Below are 25,612 nucleotides of genomic sequence, written 5' to 3'. Positions count from 1 at the left end.
AGTCTGTTCCACCCCAGCGCAGGAGCTCAGTTTCAAACAGGAACATTGTTTCTGCTGTCGTTCACGTGCCCAGAATGGCCGTGACTCCACAATCCCATTAGCTGCTGACCCCAGAGCCAAAACCACTACGGGCCTGCTCCCCAGTTTCAGCAGCATGTAACCTTTCTCTGCAATGAAGTTATACAAGCCAGAGTCTCTCCACACCTCACCCTCGGTTCTTACCAAGGGTCCTTTGGGCTCACACTTCCTCTGGATTTGGAAAGCATCTGTGATGTTGCTGCCTGAAAATTGTGAGGGAGAAGGTAGGTCAGTCATGGAAATGACAAGAAGTTAAATAACAAGAGCCCTTCATGGGACTTGGGCCTGAAGCCCTGCTACAGTCAGAATGTTGGTGTCCCCCCAAAATTCTCATGTGGGAACTTAACCCCCAATATGATAGTATTATGAGGTGAGGCCACTGGAAGTGATTGGATCATAACAGCTCCACCCTCATGAATGGGATTAGTGCCCTTATAAAAAGAGGCTCCGGCCTGGCACGGTGGCTCACGCTGTAATCCCAGCACTTTGGGAGGCCAAGGTGGGCGGATCACCTGAGGTCAGCAGTTCGAGACCAGCCTGGCCAACATCGTGAAACCCCTTCTCTAGTAAAAATACAAAAATTAGCCAAGCGTAGTCCCAGCTACTTGGGAGGCTGAGGCAGGAGAAATCACTTGAACCTGGGAGGTGGAGGTTGCAGTGATCCGAGATCGTGCCATTGCACTTCAGCCTGGGCGACAGAGCAAGGCTCCATCTCAAAAAAATTTTAAAATAATAAATAAATAAATAAACAAACAAATAGAGGTTCAAGGGAGCTTCCCGGACACATGAGGACACAGCAAGAAGGCATGGGACCATGTTTGAAGCAGACAGCAAGCCCTTCCCAGACACTGAGTCTGCTGGCATCTTGATTTTGGACTTCCCTCCCTCTAGAACTGTGAGCAGTAAATTTCTTTTGTTTATAAATAATAACCAGTCTAAGGTATTTGGTTATAGCACCCAAAACTGACTAAGGCAGACCTCTGTCCCTTCCCACACCCCATGGGCCTGGAATACTTCCAAGCTAGCTTCAGACTGGACCCATTAGAGGACATGCATGGACCACAGAACGTGGCTTCTCTCTGAGGAGGTCCCCAGGGCCTTTCCTGTCTGCACAGGAGTTCCCTTCGCAGGCCTGTCTTCTTTATCTGTGCTTCCCCCAGGCCTGGACAAATATCTTGTGTGTTATCTCTTCACAAGAACATCTGGTTGACCTGGAGGCACCCCACAGGATGAGCCTGGTTTAAAGATACTTAGAGCCTCCATAATACCACACACGATAGTGCCACAAATATTTGCCAGTTAATTAACACATCAAAGGGATGTGGGTGCTCTCATTGTGTTTACCCCTGAATAATGGAACATACTCTGGATTCTAATTTGTACATCAACCATTCCAAACCACTTGCTCTCAAGTTTCCCCTATGAAATATCCCAATAGAGTGTCTTATCTTGCCTCTTGTGTCTTCTATTGTCCCTTCTTCCTCTAAAATGAAGAAGAAATTCTCCTTCACAGAGAAGGAATGGGCTGCCAAGCATTGGGGAAAGAGGAAGCATGAGCACTATCCATGCCCACCCGAGCAGAGGGCACCCTGGCCTCACACTTCATGACCCCGTTCCCACAGCAGGTATCCCAGGGTGGACACGGACCCAGCCAAGACCCTCTGATAACCACTTGCTCTGAGATGGGGCTTTAGCTTCTCTGTAAGGCCAGCTTTCAGGACAGAATATGCTGATGGAGAAAGGGCAGAATCTCATCAGATGCCTTTCTCACTATTAAGCATTAGGCGGCATTCAGATCTTTGAACACTGTTGTCCTGAGACCTGCCACCCCCGGGCAATACCCCTCTTCCACACAAAGCAATGAAGCCTCAGACTGGAGGGCCCATCTGTCCCAGGCATCCTGGCCTTGTGGTACTCTGTTCTCCAACCCCTAGCAGGGACAGTCACACTGCCACCTCACGTACAAATTATGCTTACAACACATTCATAATCCCTTTCAATTTCTTCCTCCCAACAGAAAAATCCCAAGCTTTTTCATCACTGCCATGGGAAGCCTGACTAAAGCAGGAGGAAACTGGCATGGCATTTCCTCTGCAGCACTTTGTATTAGATTGGTGCAAAAGTAATTGTGGTTTTTGCCATTTTTTTTTTTAAAGGCAACAACTGCAATCACTTTTGCACCAAACTAACCAACCTAATAGATGAATCCTTTTATCACCAGATGCTCTCGAAACACTCCACTCACTTAAGGTCAGTTCTTCTCTGTTCTTCTCTTTTTTGATAAGGTAGAAGAACCTCTCTAAAAATGCAACTCTAGACCAGGAGTGGTGGCTCACGCCTATAATCCCAGTACTTTGGGAAGCCGGGGCAGGTGGATCACGTGAGGCCAGGAGTTCAAGACCCGCCTGGCCAACATGATGAAACTCTGTCTCTACTAAAAATACTACAATTAGCCAGGCATGGTGGCACATGCCTGTAATCCCAGCTACTTAGGAGGCTGAGGCAGGAGAATGCTTGAACCTGGGAGGTGGAGGTTGCAGTGAGCTGGGATCATGCCATTGCACTCCAGCCTGGGCAACAAGAGCGAAATTCCACTTCAAAAAAAAAGTGACACCAGGCTAATTTCCGCATTTCGGTCTTCTGTACATCCCTCTCAAGAGAGGGAAGCGTTGGCTGTGCAATGTACATCAAGTGCCTTATCCCTCAGAGGGGATTGATGCTACTCAAGGAACTGGTCCTTCTTTTTTGTAAGTATCTTTTTTTGAGATAGCATTTCGCTCTGTTGCCCAGGTTGGGATGCAGTGGCACAATCATAGCTCATTGCAGCCTTGAACTCCTGGGCTCAAGTAATCCTCCTGCCTCATTCTCCCGAGTAGCTAGGACTATAGGCACTTGCCACCACGCCTAGCCTGTAACTTTTTATTCTGCAATAATTTCAAACTTGTAGAACATTGTAAGAATAGTACCAAAAAACTCTCATATCCCTTCATCTAGATTTCCCAATTGTTAGCATTTTACTAGATTTACTCTATCAGTTTCTCTACAAAAATATACATTTTTCTGAGCCATCTGAGAATAAATTGCAGATGTTATGGCCCTTTGTGACTAAACACGTCAGTGTTTATTCTTTAAGAAAAAAGGCATTCTTTAGACAAGCACAATACACTTATAAAAATCAAGAAATTACACTGATAACAATACTATAATCTACAGACTTTATTCAAAGATCGCAATTGTCTCAATAATGTCTTTCATAGCCGCCCCCGCAACCCCTAAAAAAAAGTCTGGTCCGTCCTTTAGCTGCTGATACGGTTTGGATCTGTGTTGGATCTGTGTCTCCACCAAATCTCATGTGGAACTGTAATCCGCAGTGTGGGAGGCGGCCTGGTGGGAGGGGACTGGACCATGGGGGCAGAGTTCTTGTGAATGCGTTAGCACCATCCCCTCAGTGCTGTTCTCCTGGGAGTTAGTGAATGAGTTATGAGATCTGGTTGTTTGAAAGCCTGCAGCACCTCCCCTTCTGTCTCTTCTTCCTGCTCTGGCCATGTAAGACGTACCTGCTTTCCCTTTGCCTTCTGCCATGACTGTAAGTTTCCTAAGGCCTCCCTAGTCTCTGGTACTCATTTATAGCAGTGCAAGAATGGACGGATATAGGTGTCATATCCTTTATGAAAGCCACTCTCCTAAATGAAGACTCTCTTAACATTACTTACGGCCAGAAGCATCCTAACCACATTGCCCGCCCGTCTGTAACTTTCACTTACAGCAGCCCCACAGTTCACACAGCACCGTGTAATGAATCTGGCAAGGCAGCTTTTGCAGCATCTGCTAAACCATCTCCAGCCCTGACAGTTCATCGTGTTCTCAGTTATGCAGAAAGATAACAAGTGTAAGGTAAGTTCCCAGCCAGTGGCTGACCTCAAAGTTGGCTGCAGCCAAGACATAGCCCCAAGTGTCCTGCCAAGAGGGGAGGACAGGGAGGGCCGAAATAGCAGAGAAGCAGCCTAAAAGGTGACTGCCTCAAGGGAGAGCTTCTCACAGCTGGAGCCTCCCACCCGCTTCTCCATCTTGGGTGGGACAGCCCAGCCCCTGAGACAGCAGTACTCCATGTTCCAGCCAGCTCCACCAGTGCTGAAAGTGCAGCTAGCCTGGAAGCTCTCGGCCTCCAGATAACCTGTTACTGAGGGGTGTGAGTGTTCTATTCTATCTGTCCCTTGAAAAAGGAAAATGTGAAGAATCTCAGTCTGCCCACAACACTTAAAACAAGTGCCCAGAGCAACTGATTGAGTAAAATGCTGATTTTAAGCTGCAATTTCTGTTACCACAAGCACCCACCTGTTCCGAAGTCCACTGTGGTGTAGAGGCCCTGCAGGGCCCCACACTGCAGGAACTTCTCATGTGCCCCGTCAGTGGTGAACAGAACCACGTCGTCCCCCAGATGGTGGCGAAAGCGCTTCTGCAGGAAGCGCAGGTAGTCAAAATCACAGGCGAAGTAGCTGCCATATTCATTTTCCACCTGTGAGTGAAAAAAGAGCAGGGAAAACGGAGGCGATCTCAATGGAGCCATCCTAATGCAAGCTTTTGTCTGGGGAAGGTATCTGAGCATCTGCTAAGATGACAAAGCTCAGTGATTGCCAGAAAAATTTCCTTCACTCAGACTTCAAAACTGACTTAACAAACCCCCAACAATTCAGCATAAAAGTTTATCTCCTATTAACCCTCTCCCACCACGGAGAAATAAGAAAAACAAAAATAACACCAAACTGGTGTTCAGATTGCAGTGGTATTCTTCCCTAAAATAGAAAGTAGATACTTTAAACATCACATGATACCTTCCCATGGCAGAAATGCTAGGAAAATAAAAAGAAAATGGAAAAAGTATCTGTTAATTCTATTGGCCAGAGATAATCACTGCAGGCATTTTAGTATACAGCTAGATTTACACAGACACACGCACTCCCCAAATATATACAAATAATACACAGCAGTGTTTTCTTTCCTCAAAACTGGCATCACATTATACGCACCAGTTGTAACGCCGTTTTCCCTTAATATACTATGCAAACCCTCCATGGCAATGGGAAGGGTGAATGCCGGGGCCAGGTGCACCGTATTTATTTGACCTGCTGTCAAACACACACCAGTGTTCAGTTTGTGCTCAATAACATCAGTGGTTCTCAACCAGGAGCTCTTTGGCCCCACAGGGGACATTTGGCTGTGTCTGGAAATGCCTGTGGTTATCACAGTTCGGGGGAAGTGCTCATGGCATCCAGTGGGTAGAGGCCCAGGGATGCTGCTGGACATCCCACAGTGCATGGGGAAGCCCCATGATGAAGAATGATCAGGTGCAACATGGCAACAGTGCTGGGGCGGGGGGAGGTCCCTGCTCTGAAGCATGCATTCCCAGTGAGGTGAGTAGTTTACCCCCTGAGGGGGTAAACTCTGATGCTTTGGGGATAAAAAATATTATTCTTTATTTATGTAAAACATAAATATACACAGCAAATCAATACACAATATCTCAGGTATTAAAATTTCATGGTGAAGAGGAGAGGGCAATTAGAAAAGAAGTTTAAAAGGGATCCTTGATGGCAATGATGGAAAAAAGGTTAAGAAACATTGCTCTCAAGCAGTAAAACAAAGAACTTCAGCTCTACCCAGTACAACAAACAATCTTAGGAATATAATCTCAAGCTGAAGCATGACACTGAAAAATACAGTACAATGCCCTTTAGAGAAAATTCAAAACGATCAAAACAAAACTAGAAAGTCTGAGCACACACATACGTGGCAAAAGCATAAAGAGAAGCAAAAACCCAACAGACAGAAAAGTCAGGACAGTGGGACGCAACGGTGTATGATCAAGGACACGGCAGTGCTGAGGGTCCTAAATGTTCTCAGACAGGGATTTGAGCCTTCTGGTCTGACTCATTTTTACCCTGGCTGCAAACACATAGCTCCTCCCTGACCATCTCAAACTCTCTGAGCACCCAGAGAGAAAATCAACAGCAAGAATTGAGTAAAGCCACCATTTTCTACCCTTCAACAGGAATTAAGACAGAGACAGAAATCAGCTTTTACATAAATCTTTAATTTTTGAGACAGAGACTCGCTTGGTTGCCCAGGCTGGAGTGTAGTGAGTGGTGTGATCATGGCTCACTACAGCCTCAATCTCCCAGTCTCAAGCGATCCTCCTGCCTCAGCCCTCTGAATGGCTGAGAACACAGGTACATGCTACCATACCCAGCTAATTTTTAAATTTTTTGTAGAGATGGAGTTTCACTATGTTGCCCAGCCTCGTCTTGAACTCCTGGGCTCAAGAGATCCTCCTGCCTCGGCCTCCCAAAGCACTGGGATTACAGGCATGGAGCCACCGTGCTTGGCCCTTTTACAGAAATCTTTACACCTAGAAATACTGCCTATAAATCCCCCAGTTCCTTATCAAAGCAATCAGCTTCTATTCCATTCCAGAGCCGTTTGGTGGGTGTGTGACATGCGCAAATGCAGGATGTGCCCTCACGGCTGCCAGGCAGAGGTATGGGGAGACTAGAGGGACGGTGTGCCAGGGATGAAACTGCTGCCATGCGTGCTTCACAAAACGAGGTGCCAGTGACGGTTCTGAAAGTCCCACCGAAGCCAATGATGTCAACTGGGCCAGCTTCCGGACAGAGGGAACGCACGTAGGAACTGTGCCTCAGAAGGCAAGTAGGAAACCATGAAAGATGATGCACAAAGGACTTTTAACGCTATGCAAAAATGCTCATGACAAAGAACAAAGAAAAAAAAAGCCACACAGAAAATAGGTCACATGGAATGAACTTACTCTGTAAAAAAGAAGAAAAAAAAGGCATAAAAAATATTCAAAGAAACTCCCCAAATGGGAAGAGCTTTGCTGTGGCTCCTGAGGTTTGAGTAACAATTATGTTTTTTCTGCTTTCTTATGTCTCTCTATACTTGTTTATTTTGTAAACAAAGTGCAAAAATGATTAGGTGGGATTTCAGCACGTGGAGATGGGGAGAGGATGAGGAGGAGGAGGGCAGAGTCACCCGGCAGGACCCATGGTCAAGTTAAAGTCATCTGAGGTTGCTAGGGACGGACACAGAAGAAATTCTCCCAGACAGTCAACTTCACACTCCTCTGTAGAATTAATACCTGACCACACTTTTCATGGCATTTCCAAAACCAAAAGGGGCGGAAAGTTGTGAGTAGAAATTGAAAGTGGTTCAAAGAGAAGCAGAGACTGAAAAGAAGAGGGTATCAAAAGAGGGTTTGCACCTAAGACCAGGAGGGAGGAAGACACAGCCACGCAGAGCAAAGACGTACCCAAGGTTCGGAGTTGATATCTTCATGGAGGAAAATGCGGTTCCTATTAGCTTAACCAGTACAGCCTCAAGAAAGTAAAAGACAGGGGCATGAGGGACGACTCACACATCCCTCTGTAAGCAACAACCTGGCCTCTTCCAAGAAGACATCTCCTCCCACCATGAAGCCTCAGAACAGACACCCTGGCCAGTGTAGCCCTCTCAGCACCTCTGTCCACCTACACTTGAAAGGCAAGGGAGTGTCCACGCTCCCGCCCTACCATGACCCATCCCCACAACCTGCCTATAGTGCTGTTCATAAGAAGGAAGCCTAGCCCATGCTCCTCCCCTAGGAAGTGCCACTCTGTATCCCCGGGATGTCCAGGATGCAGCCACTTTTACATAACTTTACTCTTTTCCATAAAAGCATCCTTGGTCACGGCCAGGCACGGTGGCTCATGCCTGTAATCCCAGCACTTTGGGAGGCTGAGGCAGGTGGATCACCTGATCTCAGGAGTTCGAGACCAGCCTGGTCAACATGGTGAAACGCTATCTCTACTAAAAATACAAAAAAATAGCCAGGCTTTGTGGCGCACACCTGCAATCCCAACTACTTGGGAGGCTGAGGCAGGAGAGTTGCCTGAACCTGGGAGGTGGAGGTTGCAGTGAGCCGAGATCACGCTACTGCACTCCGGCCTGGGTGACAGAGCAAGACTCTGTCTCCTAAAAACCCCAAAACAAAACAACAAAAAAACCTTTACTCTTTTCCGTAAGAGCATCCTCGGTCATGGCTGGGCACAGTGGCTCACCCCTACAATCGCAGCACTTTGTGAGGCCAAGGCGGGCAGATCACCTGAGGTCAGGAATTTGAGACCAGCCTGGTCAACATGGCGAAACCCATCTCTACTAAAAATACTAAAATTAGTTGGGTGTGGTGGCATGTACCTGTAATCTCGGCTACTTGGGAGGCTGAGGTGAGAGAATCGCTTGAACCTGGGAGGCGGAGGTTGCAGTGAGCCGAGATCACATCACTGCACTCCAGTCTGGGCAACAGAGTGAGACTCTGTCTCAAAAAAAAAGAAGTATCCTTGGTCAACGTCCAATGAACACGGTTTTATGTTTCATCTAAGTAATTTTACCAACACCAAAAACTGTTGCCGTTCAATGTACCCCACAGTATATCGGTCTTTGCAGAGGGCCAAGAACACAGGGAAGAAGGAGAATGGGGCAGGAAGCGAGAGAGGAAATGTAGCAGCCCCAACTGACCACATCCTTTTCCACTCCAGGGTTATCTGACTGCTGAGGTAGGGCTGATACTGAAGTATTTCAATCCATGCTGCATGCCTGCACAGAAAACAATACTGACGGGGAGAGAGAGAGAGAGAGAGAGAGAGACAGAGAGAGAGGCAAACTCTGGGATCTGCAGAATTAGGGTGCAATCCTAATTCTGCCACCAGCTGGCTGGGTGACCTTGGCCAAGTCACTTAACCTTTTCAAACTTCCTCACTGAAAAGAGAGGGTTGTTGGAAGAATTGAATGGCATTTATAGGACACACAGCACAAAGCCTGCCACACAGCAGGCATTCAAAAATGGTAATGCCTTCCCTTACGCAATTTAACTAAAGCACTATCTCTGCCATTACCTCTTAAAGAAACAGACCTTTGAGGCTCACGTCTGCAACACTCCTATCACTTACATAATGTAGATGGAGCGGACCTCCCCCCAACTCCATCCATGCTCAACTCCAGGCTTACCTGCACTGTTATAACTGGCCCTCCATTCTGATAGAGGAGAGGCTTCATCTTGGGCAGAAGGACTCCCAACCACTTGTCCACAGCTGCCAGGTAATCTGAAAAACAAGAAAAGCTTAACATAAGCTTGTCCAACCCACAGTCTGCGTGCCACATGCAGCCCAGGATGGTTTTGAATGCAGTCCAACACAAAATCGCAAACTTTTTAAAAACATGAGTTTTATGTAATTTTTTTTTTTTTTTTTTAGCTCATCAGCTATCATTAGTGTTAGTGTATTTTATGTGTGGCCCAAGACAGTTCTTCTTCCAATGTAAACCAGGGAAGCCAAAAGGTTGCACACCCCTGGTTTAACACCATCACACACCTTTTAGTACAAAGAGACACCAAAGCAACCTTATTACACCAGGGCTGGCAGCAGAGATCGGGAAATACAAGACTCAACAAGTACCTTCCGAAATAAGTGTCTCATGAAAGTTGTCCCATGGCTGGGCTTGGTGGCTCATGCCTGTAATCCCAGCACTTTGGGAGGCCGAGGTGGGTGGATCACCTGAGGTCAGGAGTTTGAGACCAGCTTGGCCAACATGGTGAAACCCTGTCTCTACTAAAAATACAAAAACTACCTGGGTGTAGTGGTGGGCACCTGTAGTCCCAGCTACTTGGGAGGCTGAGGCAGGAGAATTGCTCGAACCCAGGAGGCAGAGGTTGCAGTGAGCTGAGATCACGCCACTGCACTCCAGCCAGGGCGACAGAGTGAGACTTTGTCTCAAAAAAAAAAAAAAAAAAAAAAGGTATCCCGTATGTAGCTGCCTCCTCAGCTGAGCTCCTCATGGGACAAGGACCAGTGTGCCTGTTATCCATCTGCTATGGTTTGAATGTTTGTCCTCTCTGAAACTCGTGTTGAAACCGAAGCCTCAATGTGGTAGTATTGTGAGGTGGGGCCTTTAAGAAGTGTTGGGTCATGTGAGGTCAGCCCTCATGAACAGATTAATCCACTCATGGATTAATGGATTCATGGGTCGTCACAGGAACAGGACTGGTGGCTTTACAAGAAGAGGGAGAGAGGTCTGAGCTAGGACACTCAGCCCCCTCACCATGCGATGCCCTGTGCCCCCTGAAAACTCTGGAGTCCCCACCAGCAAGAAGGGCCTCACCAGACACAGCCCCTCCACCTTGAACTTCTTGGCCTCCATAACTGTAGGAAATAAATGGTTTTCTTTATAAATTACTCAGTTTCAGGTATTCCGTTACAAGCAACAGAAAACAGACTGAGACAATGTCCTTGTCATAGGACACAAAGCCAGGAGCATAGAACACATCCAAGCAACGTTTGCTGAATGAAGAAAAGACTGAAGAGTGTGCCCTCCTCTCAGTCACAGGAAGGCTTCTTTTCGTGTATAAAATGAAGTTCTAATGAATTATATATTTATACTGTCAAATAGGAATAATAAAAGTACAAGCCACATAAAGTTGGCACAAGGATTAAATGAGTTACTACATGTGAAAACACTAATAATATGCTAAGCGTGTGAAACACGAGGGTACTACAGTAAAACAAAGAAAGAAAACCATCATTTACACACTGCTCTGTAAAAGTGGACAAGAAGTAGAAGGCCCTGCAGCTACCAAGCAACCCAACGACACCATCCCAGAAACTGTCATTTTGTTTCTATGAGACAAAGTCCCTCTCTGTTGCTCAGGCTACAGTGCAGTGGTGCAGTCAATCATGGCTCACTGCAGCCTCAACCTCCCAGGCTCAAGCAATCCTCCCACCTCAGCCTCCCGAGTAGCTGTGACTACAGGCACGTGCCAGCACACCTGGCTACTTTTAAAATTTTTTATAGAGATAGGGTCTTGCTAAGTTACCTAGGCTGGTCTCGAACTCCTGGGCCCAAGCAATCCTTCCACCTTGGCGTCCCAAAGTGATGGGATTACAGGTGTGAGCCACCATGCCTGGCCTGTCATTTTGATTAGCTAGATGCTACCATTGGCTGTGGAATATGCTAAGTAAATGGAAGAGAAAGCATTGAAGTCAGTTGGTCAACCACAAACAGGGCTCAATGCCAATTCAAAGAATTACCAGTTTATCAGTAAGATCTGGTTAAGTAGTTTAAAGCCTAATTTCCTAGAGGTTTAGCTTGGTGCTATGCACTGGACGGTGATAAACACTCAGACTTTCACTAAACTTTCGGAAGTATTCGTGCAAAAGTATCCCAGCCTTCAAAATATCTGCCCCTTTCGATATACACTGTTGAAGCTTTTTTTTTTTTGAGATGGCATCTCAGTCTGTCCCCAGGCTGGAGTGTAGGCATCTCAGTCTGTCCCCAGGCTGGAGTGTAGGCATCTCAGTCTGTCCCCAGGCTGGAGTGTAGTAGCGTGATCTTGGCTCACTACAACCTCCGCCTCCTGGGTTCAAGTGATTCTCCTGCCTCAGCCTCCCGAGTAGCTGGGACTACAGGCGCCTGCCACCATGCCCAGCTAATTTTTTGTATTTTAGTAGAAATGGGGTTTCACCATGTTGGCCAGGATGGTCTTGATCTCCTGACCTTGTGATCTACCTCTTTGGCCTCCCAAAGTGCTGGGATTACAGGCGTGAGCCACTGCACCTGGCCAGCTTTTTTTTTTGAGACAGAGTCTCACTTTGTCCCCCAGGATAGAATGCATTGGTGCCATCTCAGCTCACTGCAACCTCTGCCTCCCAGATTCAAGTGATTGCCTGCCTCAGCCTCCTGAGAAGCTCGGATTACGGGCACCAACCACCAAGCACAGCTAAGTTTTTGTATTTTTAGTAGTGACAAGGTTTTGCCATGTTGGGCAGGCTGGTCTCCAAACTCCCGACCTCAGGTGATCCACCCACCTCGGCCTCCCAAAGTGCTGGGATTACAGGCATAAGCCACCGTGCCCAGCCTGAAGCTTTTTATAAATCCTCTCAAGACATCTGTAACAACTTACCTGGGTCAGAAGAGCGGAGAAGAATAGACTCTTTCTCTAGCAGCCAGGCAGGTAATCCCCCCTAGGTCAGGGAAAACAAGCCATTATAGTGTCCATTCCATGAAGGGAGCTCAGAGGAGACAGAAATTACTATTAGCAGTTATGGAAAAGAATAAAACCTTCAAGGGACAAGGGTATTTGAACTGGGCTTTTTGGTTTATAACTTGCAGGGAAATTAGAAATTGGAATATAGTACAATTAAGATCACTCTGCAGGAATGCAATGTTCTGAGGACCAAAGCCCTTATGAAGATTGTTCCTTTTAATTTCACAACTACCCTGTGAGGTCGACAGAGAAGACACCATCAACTGCTTCTTTTTTTTTTTTTTTTGAGACAGAGACTCACTCTGTTGCCCAGGCTGGAGTGCAGTGGCGCAACCTTGGCTCCCTACAACCTCCGCCTCCCTGGTTCAAGCAATTCTCCTGCCTCAGCCTCCTGAGTAGCTGGGACTACAGGTACATGCCACCACGCCCAGCTAATTTTTTGTTTTTAGTAGAGACAGGGTTTCACCATGTTGGCCAGGATGGGCTCGATCTCTTGACCTCGTGATCCACCCACCTTGGCCTCCCAAAGTGCTGGGATTACAGGTGTGAGCCACCGCGCCCGGCCCATCAACTGCTTCTTACAGATGAGCAAACTGAGTTATGTGAGTGACCACCAAGAGGAGAGCCCGTGTCCTGACCCTGGCCTGCTTCTCTGTTTCTCTCTACCTGGGCACCTTGCCAAGGTAAGAAACCGGTGCTGGGTACAGTCCCAGGCTCCATGCCATCTGGAATGCAGTTTTGCTTTCATTCCCTTTGCCCCAGAGCTGCTGCCTGCCAGCTCCAACCCACCGGGCCGTCAGAGCCCAGGCCAGCCTCACTCACCATTTCCCACTCTGCACAGATGTAGGGGCCAGGCCTCAGGATAACCAGCAGTCCCAGCTCATGAGCCAGCCGAAGAAAATATTCCACATCATGCTCCTCAGAAAACTGGTACTGTCCTGGGCAGGGCTCATGAAAGTTCCAGGGCACATACCTGCCAAGACACACACAGCCCCTTATGGGATACGTGGCAGAGTCGAGAAGAAGGAGGGGTGGGGGAGGGGCCCCTTGAGGCTAACGCATGGATAAGAGGGAGAAGGAGCCTGGAAGAAAAATTATCCAAGGCTGGACACAGTGGTTCAGACCTCTAATCCCAGCACTCTGGGAAGCCACGGTGGGCGGATGGCTTGAGCCCAAGAGTTTGACACTAGCCTGGGCAACATGGTGAAACCCTGTCTCTACAAAAAACAAAAAATTAGCTAGGATGCATGCCTGTGGTCCCAGTTACTCTGGAGGCTTGAGGTGCAGGTTTGCTTAAGCTGAGGAGGTTGAAGCTGCAGTGAGCTGTGACTGCACCACTGCACTCCAGACTGGATGACAGAGTAAGACCCTGTGTCAAAATAAAGAAAAGAAAAATTATCCAGAATTTGAACATAAGGCAAAAGGGCAACTGCATTTCCTTTCCACGTTATAATGGAGGGCTGCCCAATGGCCCACCGAGGCTCCTTTCATTCTCCAGGGGAAGTATTTCATTTGACTTAGTATTTACTATTGATTAAGGGAAAAACTTTGAAGTTACAGATTAATTTGTAGATTACAGCCTGGGAGAGAAACAAATGATTATTGTCATACAGAGAAGACAACTCCAAAGGTTACTCTCCCATTCACTGCCCTTTATGATATTAACCAGCTTTATCTCTAAAGATAACTTTATTTGAATATGCCTTTCTTGACTGACTATAAACCTCCCTTCCTCAAATTCTCCTTTGAATTAGCTTTACCATCTGGCTAGTTTTCTCAGTAATAAGTTAAATAAATTTTTTAAAACTTTTATTTTGGGTTCAAAGGGACATGTGCAGATTTGTTATACAGGTAAACTGCGTGTCATGGGGGTGTGGGGTACCGATATTTTGTCACTGCCTAGTACACGGTATGTACAGTCACCTCCTCCCACCTTCCACCCTCAAGTAAGCCCTGTTGTCTGTTGCTCCCTTCTTTGTGTCCATACATACTCGATGTTTAGCTCTCACTTATAAGTGAGAACATGGGGTATTTGGTTTTCTGTCCCTGTGTTAGTGTGCTCAGGATAATAGCTGCATCCATGTTGCTCCAAAGGACATGAGACATGATCTCATTCTTTTTGATGGCTGTGTAGTATTCCATGGTGTATATGCACCACATTTTCTTTATCCAGTTAAATAAATTTCTGACATATGTTCCTTATATATTTGTTTGTAAGTCATGTTTTCAGCTTTTTATGATTACATTTTGCATGAATAATTGAATTGAGGTGCTCTGTGGAAGAGGAAGGAACTAAAAAATCCAGATCTCCTACATAAATTTCTAAACAGTCTGTAGAACCATAAGCTCATAGGACATATCGACCTTCCCGTTTGGCAGCCGCTCGGGAGGGGCCTTGTTATGAATTTTCACAGCAGCTCCCCAAGCTAATTAAACTTGGTGGGGACACTTTTGAAAAGCAACAATAATAACAGAAAACTCCAGAATTAGATGAACACTAATTCTTATTACATAAAAATTACAGCCGGGCACAGTAGCTCACTTCTGTAATCCCTGCACTCCGGGAGGATAAAGTACTAGGATCACTTGAGGCCAGGAGTTGAAGACTACCACGGGAAACACGGTGAGACCTCGTCTCTAATCAGCTGGTGTGGTAGCAGCGCCTGTAATCCCAACTACTCAGGAGGCTGAGGTGGGAGGATCACTTGAGCCCACTTTAAGATTTCGACTCTAAAAAATTGTTTTAATAAATAAAAATAAAAATTATATATGCCTATGTAAGGCTTGGGAAAAATAAGAATATCTTGCTAAAAAGTGGTAAGAGACATACTTCTTTTTTGAAGAAATCATTTTTAGTAAGTGTAGGAAAAACTCCAACCCCTACATCCTCTGACAGAAGGTTTTGTCAGGAATCATGTGGCGGGAGGTAAAATGACAAAACCTTCTACCAGCTCCTCTGTCTACACGGGATACAAAGTCTGACATAACGCCATCCATTACCATCACAACGCTCTCTTTGAAGGCCCCAGGCTGTGTCATTTTGTGTGTGTGTGATCCCATGATTTCAGGGTTCCCTCGAACAGTCTTGGTCTTCCAGAACACAGTGTTAGAATTATAAACAGGTGAACTTGGGTTCACTCTGCTGGTGGCCTTCGAACCAGAATAATGAGTGGGTTCTCCCTCACTATCTATCTTAGGAATCTGCCTCTGGGTTTTCTCACTGCTTATCTGTGAAAAGTTATCAGCAATCCACATCAGCACTGCATCAGAGCAGCCAGTCATACCAACTTTCTTCCTAGTTAGTTAGTTACCTCACAACAGCAGAAGAGATGCAGAGAGATAGCTATTGGGGCAATTCTATACCCTGAACTTATACAATTACCCTGACAGAACCACAAAGCCAAACTGAATTTCAGAAATCTACCTAAGGACAAGGCTTATGCTGTTACTGGGGCTCAGAAAACAATACCCCAAAGCATGACACCTTGGCATGCTGAGCACTTTGAACTAATGGAGACTGGAAGGTCTTAGTTGCAAATATTCTTTCTCTGACCTTCTCCTGCTCTTCTGTCTCCCACCCCTCCTGCTCCCCTGAAGCAAGTCTAACCAGAGTTCTTCTTCCCCAATATGGGTCACAGAAATTAGAACCCCTCTCCCCCAAGGCAAGCCATAAAACCTTGAAAGGTCACCTCTTCCTTCTCCCTCCTTGACCCTCATTGAAGAAGGGTCCTGCTCCATCCCCAGAAGGAAGGAATGCCACCCAGAGAGGTCGAGAAGAATCTGAAGAGGGAGGCCTTGTGGGTTCCCACTTCAGTCTACCAGTACTAAGTTACAACCTTTCATGGACTCTAAGTATAAGAAGCTTTCCTTGGGTCTTCTGTTCTGAAGACTCCTATGTCAGGTAAAACTCTGATTCAGGCTGGGTGCGGTGGCTCACACAAGCAGTCCCAGCACTTTGGGAGGCTGAGGTGGGTGGATCACGAGGTCAGGGGATCGGGACCATCCTGGCTAACATGGTGAAACCCCGTCTCTACTAAAAATACAAAAAAGTTAGTCGGGCATGGTGGCAGGCGCCTGTGGTCCCAGCTACTCAGGAGGCTGAGGCAGGAGAATCGCTTGAACCCAGGAGGCGGAGGTTGCAGTGAGCCGAGATTGCACAGCTGCACTCCAGCCTGGGTAACAGAGCAAGACTCTGTCTCAAAAACAAACAAACAAACAACAAAAAACCACAAAACTTTGATTCGATAAATCTGTTATGCTTTTCTCCTGTTAACCTATCTTTTTGCATGACTACAGCCATCCCTTATGCTACAGCTGCCTGCACACCTTCCCTTCCCTTCTAATACCAGCTGAACCTCCGACCGCAAATTTCAGTTTCACCAGCTATAAATGGGAACAATGACAACTCTCTGGAAGAAATGGAATCACAAGTGTAAAGGGCCCTATATCTGGTAAGTGCTCAATCACTGTTACTTCTGTTTACTTTCCCCATCCTTTGCCTTTTTAAGCTGTTTATTTAATGATTTCTGATGATAAAATTGAAGACTGGAAGAGTAGTTAATGACGCGAAGAACGGCCAGTCCAGCTCATGACAAGCCCCTCCCACAACATCGCACTGGACTATTTCCCATTTCTGAGCAATAAAATAGCCACCCTGAGGAATACAGTTGTATCCTCTCTCCAGAGTGGGTGTTCAGGCCCAGTGAGAGCCACGTGCCCTCCTACTTACGTCTGGATGGTGTTCAGACCAGCCATCTTCATCTTCAGCAGCCGGTCCTTCCAGTAGAAGCGGGGCACGCGGGAGTAGTGAATGCTTCCTGAGATGTAGCGAAACGGCTGGCCATTCTTGAGGAAGCGGTCCCGGCTATAGTCAATTTCAAACATCCTCTGGCTGGCATTCTACAGAGCAAGGATGGGGTCACATGAGAACTTCCACCTCCTGCATTTTAGAAGCAGATCCTTTGACAGTGGCAAGTGACTCTCTGCCTCTTTAATTTGTATAACGTGCTGATGGAATTAGTGCTTGTTTTCTGAGCTATCATACAAACCATTGCTAAGCCAGGTCCACCAGGGGTACTCGGGTAAGAGAAATCATCGAAGAGGATCCATGTGCAGGGTTCCATAAGGCTTAGCTTCCAGAGGCCAGCACTGAGCTGACGATCAGTGGCCGAGATGATACTCCACTGTGCTGCTCATCGGGCTCAGAAACATCACACACACACACACACACACACACACACACAGCCTTGTGACTGTGACCTGCCTGAGTACTGGATGCACCACAACAGTAATGTCACTCGGAAAACCAAAACCCATTCAGAAAATCCTAAGTGTAACATACAGGGCAAAAAGTGATGGATTAAAACTCCAGAGTCCCAATGCCCCATCCTGGGTGTTGCTCTGAATCCTAGAGTGACCTGGGCAAGTCCCGTCTCTAACCCTACCTCTCTTCATCCATAACTATCCAGGGTATGGACTAAAGGAACTTTAAAGCAACATTTTTCCAATTGTGGGCTGTAACCTGATTTATCAATCATAAACTCATTTTTGGTGGCAATAAGCACCTTTTAAAAATGAAAGAATTGTCCGGGTGTGATGGTTCATGCCTGTAATCTCCGCACTTTGGGAGGCCGAGGCAGGTGATCACCTGAGGTCAGGCGTTCAAGACCAGCCTGGCCAACATGGTGAAACCCCATCTCTACCAAAAATACAAAAACTAGCCGGGCATGGTGGTGCATGCCTGTAATCCCAGCTATGCAGGAGGCTAAGGCATGAGAATCCCTTGCACCTGGGAAGTGGAGCTTGCAGTGAGCTGAGATGATGCCACTGCACTCCAGCCTGGGTGACAGAGCAAGACTCTGTCTCAAATAAATAAATAAATAATAAAATGAAAAAATGGTAGGCACAGTTGCTTATGACTGTAATCCTAGCACTTTGCGGGGCCAAGACTGGAGGATCGCTTGAGCTAAGGAGTTCAAGACCAGCCTAGGCAACACAGCAAGGCCTCATCTCCACACACACACACACACACACACACACACACACAAAAAAAAAAAATCAGGCATGGTGGCACATGCCTATGGTCCCAGCTACTTGGGAGGCTGAGGTGGGAGGATTGTTTGAGCCCAGGAGGTTGAAACTGCAATGAACGACGCTGATGCCACTGCACTGCAGCCTGGGCAACACAGCAAGATACTGTCTCAAAAAAACAAACAAACAAAAAAGGCAAGAAAGAAAATAGCGTATATTACACATAGTAAAGCATTACTTTATAAACCTTTTGCTATACATACATATGTAGAACTGTATATGTGTGCATGTATATTTGGTTGCAATGTTAAGATTTATTTCTATCAAGCAAAAATTTAAGAAACACTGTTTTGGGGTCACTTCAGGAGCTAAAATGCTAAGATTTTGAAAGGCAAGACCTCAACGGGTGGTGGGGGTGGGGGTTCAGCTGTTAAACCGAGAGGAACACTGCCCTCTAGTGGAGAAGGCAGCAACAGGCCACAGGTGCCAACAGAACCAGGGTTTTAAGAAACCATCTGATTAGTGCTGTTATGGGTCAGATTCCCTGTGCATCTTTAGGCTTTCAAAGGTCACAATCTAGCTTTAGTCACAGTAGCATCATAATCCACTGTGGCTTTGAAGCTATATTTGGAAGCAATTGTGGCAGCATGAGTCCTAGATCACAGATGCCTGAAGTCTAACTGGGGAGTTGAAGATAAACAGCTCAGAGAAACACTCATAGAGGCAAATGCAGAGCTTTACTGTGTGTGAATTACATCTCAATAAAGCTAAATAAACACAAATAACTAATTTAAGAATCATTTTTGAAAGGGCAAGTATCAATTTAACATCACACCTTCTAGTAAATAAGGTTTTAACTTCCGTTCAAAGCAAAAGTCTCCTAAATGAACTCACAAAAATATAAAAATTATTATTATTATTATTATTATTATTATTATTTTGACAGTCTTGCTCTGTCGCCAAGGCTGGAATGCAATGGTATGATCTCGGCTCACTGCAACCTCTGCCTCCCAGGTTCAAGCGATTTTCCTGCCTCAGCCTCCCAAGTAGCTGGGATTATGGGCGCCCACCACCACGCCCAGCTAATTTTTTGTTTTAGTAGAGATGAGGTTTCACCAGGCTGGTCTCAAACTCCTGACCTCAGGTGATCCACCCACCTTGGCCTCCCAAAGTGCTGGGATTACAGGTGTGAATCACCGCACCTGGGCTAAAAATTATTTCTTACAGCAGGTGCCTCAGTGGATGCTCTTGAAAACATTCTCATAGTATGTACATGACTAAGTGTCAAATAAGGGTTCTTCACAAGTTTCTTAAGTTCAAAGGTGGCCCATGAGGTGGGAACATTCATTAGACAGGTAGGAAGCCAAGCAACTTCTGGCAGAGCTGGGAAAAGGGTAAAGCCGTTTGAAGTCCACTTGTCTAAGTGAGAGTTCAGAGGAGCAGGAGATAAGGCTGGAAAGAAATGATGATGGCAGACAATAGAATCTGGCCTTTGTCCCACACATGGTGAGACACCATCTCTACCCTCCAATGACCTCAAAGTCCAGTCTAAATATCTCCTCTCCATCCATCCACAAATATAATATTACCAAGCACCTATTATGTGCTGAGTACTCACAGACAAGAACCACACAGATGTGGCCACAACCCATATGTAGCTTCCCTCTAACCTGGAAGAAACCCAAGGGTTAATACAGTGAGGTCGAGGCAGTCAAGTGAGGGTTAGAGCAGAATGCTGCAACAGAAATATGGAATGGAACCCAGGCATGGTGGAGTTGTGGGGAGGGGCAAGGGCAAGTTTCTCAAAGCAAGAAACACCCCAAACTGTGTTTCTCCATCTTGGCTGCCCAGCAAAACCACCTGTGCAAGCTTTTAAAAATAGCAAAGTTGGCCGGGCGCGGTGGCTCACGCCTGTAATCCCAGCACTTTGGGAGGCCGAGACAGGCAGATCATGAGGTCAAGAGATCAAGACTATCCTGGCCAACATGGTGAAACCTCATCTCTACTAAAAATACAAAAATTATCTGGGAGTGGTGGCATGCGCCTGTAGTCCCAGCTACTCGGGAGGCTGAGGCAAGAGAATCACCTGAATGGTGGCAGTGAGCCAAGACCAGGCCACTGTATTCCGGCCTGGCAACAGAACAAGACTCCACCTCAAAAGAAAAAAAAAAAAAAGCAAAGTTGAGCCTCAACCCCAGACATTCAGGGTTTAATTGGTCTTGAGAGGAACCCAGACATTGGAATTTCTTAAATCTGCCCACATGATGTAATGTGGAGCCAAGGCTGAGAACCACTGGCCTGAGCCAAGGATGAAGAGAAGTTAGCCATCGGAGGAAGTGACACAAACAAAGAAAACTGTGTGTGGGAGGACTGGGAGAGGGAGGCCAAGACTACAGGCCAGGAGCCCCAGAGCCTCAGTACAGATAAAACACGGCAGTTGCGGAGGCAGAGGAGGAGGCCAGGGCCAGAGCGAATGAGCCCTGAAGTCCAGGTTCAAGGGCATGGACTTTATGCTGAGAGCCGTGGAGGACAACTGAAAGGAAAGACCAATAGGACCAGACGTGTGTTTCCAGATGTTTGGCTTTTTCCTGAATGGGCAAAAAAGGCCGAAGAGATGTGTCTGTGGCCCATGGTGGTGACAATGACGTGGGCAGGAGGCAGGAGGAGGAAATTCCAGGACGGTGGCCAGTTAGATTGTCAGACACAGGCGTGAACCTCAAGAGCCTCCCACTGTTCTTGGGGAGAAATTCGAGTGTCAAACTGAGAGAGAGAGAGAGTGTGTGAGAGAGCGAGCGAGCGAGCTTGAGTGAGAGACTTGAGAGATATCAATCAAAAAAATACAACTACGTGTATATTAACACCTATCCATTCACTGTAATATACAGGGGGGAAAATTCACTGGTCACGTTTGGAGACTGCTAGAGTACCAACTCATTACTCTTGAAAAGTGATAAATACAGAGAAAGAGCCCTCACATAAAAAATGCATTTCAGGGTTACCAAAACATTGACAATGGAAAATCCTCCACTGGATCCCAGTTAATTAAACACAGAAGGGCCCAGGCACGATGGCTCATGCCTGTAATCCCAGCAATTTGGGAGGCCAACGCAGGAGAACTGCTCGAGCCCAGGAGTTCAAGACCAGCCTGGGCAACATGGCGAGACCCTGTCTCTACAAAAAAATGAACAAAATTAGTGTCTCCCTCATCCACCGCGCCGCCTCCTTCGTCTCCCACTCCTGGCGCTGCTTGTGTGCTCATTCAGTGCAGACGTGGTACCTCTTTTGTGAAGCGGCAGCTGAGACTCCGGCACTCACCATGGCGGACAAAAAGCCCAAGGAAGGAATCAAGACTGAGAATAATGATCATATTAATTTGAAGGTGGCAGGGCACGAGGGTTCTGTGGTGCAGCAGTTTAAGATCAAGAGGCATACACCACTTAGTAAACTAACGAAAGCCTATTGTGAATGACAGGGATGGTCAATGAGACAGATCAGATTCCAATTTGACAGGCAACCAACCAATGAAAGAGACACGCCTGCTCCACTGGAAATGGAGGATGAAGATACAATCGATGTGTTCCAATAGCAGACAGGCGGAGTCCACTGAAAAGGGAACCTGCTTCTTCACTCTGTTATTTACAGACCAAGATTACAGTCTCAATGAGCACACTGCAATTTGGTTCCACCACGTGCTGGCTACTGCAGTATAGTTTTCTCTGTTCTTCTGTTTCCCGCTTCCCCATTCCTTTATTGTACATACAGTAACTTGTATATGTACGCAAGTATATTGCCTTTTTTTTTTTTTTTTAACTAAACAGCCAACAGTATGTTTTGATTGACATCAAATGGAGGTGGGACGGGGAAAAATACTGATTCTATGAAAATACCCCCTTTTCTTCATTAGTGGCATGCTCATTCAGCTCTTATCTTTATATTTTGGTAAATAATTTTGCTGTTTTAACAACAACAACAAAAACATGAAAATCCTTGCATACCTTGTTCAATTGCAGAATGTTAATGTTTTCATTTATTGTTGCAAAACCAAGGACAATTTTATAACTTTTCTGTACATAGCTGGTACATGTGGAGCAATTTATCTTTAAGTAGGGATAAATTACTCTAAAAAAAATGAATCGTAGTTTTTCCTTCAAGTCAAGCATCCTATTGTTTAATTAAACTTCTTGTTTAAAATAAATGAACAAACCAAATTAGCCGGGTGTGGTGGCAGGCACCTGTAGTCTTAGCTACTCAGGAGACTGAGGTGGGAAGATTACTCGAGCCCAGGAGGTCAAGGCTGCAGTGAGCTGTGATGGTGCCACTGCACTCCAGCTTAGGTGACAGAGAGAGACCCCGTCCCAAAATAATAATAAATGCAGAAGGAATAAAAGCATCTGAAAAATACCTCTCCCAACACTTAGTGAAATGGATTTAAGCTATAATCATCAATAGATGCCAAAACCATTAGAAACACTGATGGAAATTGTGTGAAAGACTGGGCGTATTTTTTGTGCTCCATTTCAGCCTCAATAAAAGTGGAACAGCCAGACGTTATGTCTCTCATGTTACGATTTAACACGAAGTACAGTCTCACCTCGAAAGTGGTCCTCATTATTTCATCAAAATCGCAACTGGACCTGAATCTAACAATACCATAAAGAAGCAATAAGCCAAATACAAAATGTGGGACATTTTAAAAGTCCAATGATTCAATTGTTCCAACAAATCAATGGTATTAAAAGAAATGAGACTATTATTTGAAAACGAAAGAGAACTTCAGAGAAATAATGATCTAATGATTGTATCAGCTCATTATATGCAATATGATATGTGTAATATGATATGATATGATGTTCATTAGGTCAGTGTGAACCTGGTTTAGATCCTAATTCTTTTATTTTTATTACTTTTTATTATTATAATTTTTTTTTTGATACAGGGTCTTGCTCTGTCACCCAGGCTGGAGTGCAATGGTTCAATCATATCTCACTGCAGTCTCGAACTCCTGGGCTCAAGTGATTCTCCTGCCTCAGCAAACTACAGCATATATATATATATATATGATGGATGACTACTCAGCAATAGAGAAGAACAAACTACTGGTATTTGTAATAATATAGATAAATCTCAAAAATGTTGAGGGAAAGCAGCCTTACACAATAGAGTTCATACTCCATGAACCTGGTTATAGGAAGTCCTGGGAAAGGCAAATCTAATCTATGGTAGGAGAAAAAAATCAGAATAGTTAACTCTGGGAGAATGGAGGCAGGTATAGCCTCGGAAGGGACATGAGGGAACTTTCTGGGGTGATGGTAATGTTCTATAGCTGGATAAGGGTTTTGGATTATGCAGGTATAGGCATTCGTTAAAACTCATCAAATGGTACATTTAAGATACATGCATTTCATTGCATGTAAATTTTACCTTGGGGGAAAAAGGAGCTATTAACAAACATTGACCTCTAGTTAATGATATGCCCGCTGAAGTATTTATTTTAGTGAGAGCAGGGCACTGATATCTGCAACTTGTTTTGAAATGCGTCCAAATAATATGAATTGACAGACGGAGAGATGGACTGATAACATGTTGATGGTAGAATCTTTCGACTCTCTGAAAATTTTTCCTAGCAAAATGTTGACACAAATAAAAATGCAGACTGATAAATGATGGTTCATATTGTATGTGTATTGTACATGCATATATGTTTGTATATATACAAAAACAGATGATCAAACATTAAGCAGCCCTTGCCATTGGGAAATGATCTCCGACGGATAGAGGGTGAAAAGAGAAGGCAGAGAAGACTTTTTTGGTTTTGAGACAGGGTCTTGCTCTGTTGCTCAGGCTGGAGTGCAGCAGCATGAACATGGCTCATATCACAGGCTCACTGCAGCCTTGACCTCCTGGGCTCAAGCGATCCTCCCACCTCAGTCCCCAAGTAGCTGAGACCACAGGGGTGTGCCACCATGCTCAGCTAATAATTTTAAATTTTCTGTAGAGACAGGATCTCACTATGTTGCCTAGGCTGGTCTCCAACTGCTGGCCTCAAGCAATCCTCCTGCTTCAGGCTCCCAGAGCGCTGGGATTACAGGTGTGAGCCACCGTACCCAGCCTGAAAAGCATTTTTTAAAACATGCCTACATCAGCTGTAGCTCTGTGAATGGTGTTGTGCAAGCTCAGTATGCTTTGTGCTGACTGTCTCAACTCACACTCAGATCTCATGTCTTTTTGCCTTCCTGCCCGAACGCTCAGGGAACGGGTTCAGCCCAGAAGTCCGGGAGCACCGGGGAGTCCATGCCCCTGGGGGCAACCTTCAGCCAATGAAGGACAGAGAGGTTGGAGAACTGCATTCTCTGGTCTCTTAGGCAAATAATTCTGGAGACACTTCATGTACTTTTCAAGAGGTCTCAGAAGAATCATGTTCCGGTTCCCAGAATGGTAACCACGATACGCATTCTGATCCAGGCCGTCCCTTCTTTTCACCTGTCCCTTGCTCCTATGCTCTTGGATCACTTCTCAAACCACCTGCACCCAATGTTCTGCTTCTAGAGCAACCCAAATTCAGACAATTGGTACCAGGAGTGGCCTCAACAGCAGATCATCAGGATGCGAGTCTGCACCTCGATTTCTCATAAATGTCAAATAGCAACAAGAACCCTATAGCTGGTGCTAAGCGGGGGTGGTAATGCCTCAAGACAAATACCAAGGCCCTCCACTTTGCAGGACAGGAAGGAGGCATGGAGAGAAGGGGAGCAGTCAGTATCTGCACTGGCTCCACTCGGGAGCGGGCAGAGGTGAGGTTACTGGTCATTGAAAGGAGTGTGAGGTTAGCTGGCTTATATTAAGCAATTTGGAAGCTTTGAAGACAGTGACTGATTGACGGGCCCAGGTCCGCCATCCACTCAGGATATTCTATGAATGTCAGAGGCTTCTGTGGCCATGTTTAAAGAGACTCACATCTCCAGCCAAAAAAGGAAGGCTCAAGACCTAACCATGGGGATCACTGGGAATGGATCTTGAGGGGGAAAATCCTAGGCCAGATACGGGGAAGTCACTGGTAGGATGAGCTCTCCCATGACTCGGGAGTTATGCTATTGGTTAAAAGCACCTAAGCCCAGTTCCTATGCTGCTGGGAAGCTCCTTGGAACCTAGACATGACGCTGGTCTACAGGAAAGGAGGTGAGGATGCCAGGACTCCCTTGGCATCCTGAGAAAGGTATGGAATGGCTCAAGAGATAGGAATGTATTTTTACATTCCACCTTCCAAAAGGGTGACCAGAGACCCGCCACCTGGATCTATCCCCCAGGAGAGCCCAGAGAACTCTCCCTTTAGGATGGCAGGCACTGGTGAGGAGGGCCCTGGCATGCTTGGGAAGCCCCCCGAGTGGGGTCATCCTCTGTAGGCAAGGATGACAGGGG

General features: G+C 46.0%; 1 protein-coding gene and 1 pseudogene across 1 annotated transcript in view; one reads left to right on the top strand and one right to left on the bottom strand.

The window, feature by feature from the left end:
• GLB1 (galactosidase beta 1) overlaps positions 1 to 25,612 on the bottom strand; it is a 91,608-nt gene that overhangs the window by 49,307 nt on the left and 16,689 nt on the right. The window contains exons 2-7 of the mRNA XM_021666469.2: positions 16,896 to 17,065; positions 12,989 to 13,139; positions 12,083 to 12,143; positions 9,136 to 9,230; positions 4,414 to 4,594; positions 223 to 281 (exon numbers count right to left, since the gene is read on the bottom strand). Coding sequence (XP_021522144.2) covers positions 223 to 281; positions 4,414 to 4,594; positions 9,136 to 9,230; positions 12,083 to 12,143; positions 12,989 to 13,139; positions 16,896 to 17,065 — 717 coding nt within the window. The remainder of the gene's footprint in view (positions 1 to 222; positions 282 to 4,413; positions 4,595 to 9,135; positions 9,231 to 12,082; positions 12,144 to 12,988; positions 13,140 to 16,895; positions 17,066 to 25,612) is intronic.
• On the top strand, positions 21,513 to 21,803 carry LOC135275865 (small ubiquitin-related modifier 2-like; annotated as a pseudogene).

This window comes from Aotus nancymaae, unplaced genomic scaffold (genome assembly GCF_030222135.1).
Source record: "Aotus nancymaae isolate 86718 unplaced genomic scaffold, 86718_ANA_hifiasm-v0.15.2.pri h1tg000019l, whole genome shotgun sequence".
NCBI classification, from domain to species: Eukaryota; Metazoa; Chordata; class Mammalia; order Primates; family Aotidae; genus Aotus; species Aotus nancymaae.
The sequence above is the reverse complement of the archived record's forward strand: the minus strand, read 5'-3'. Positions and strand labels throughout refer to the sequence as shown.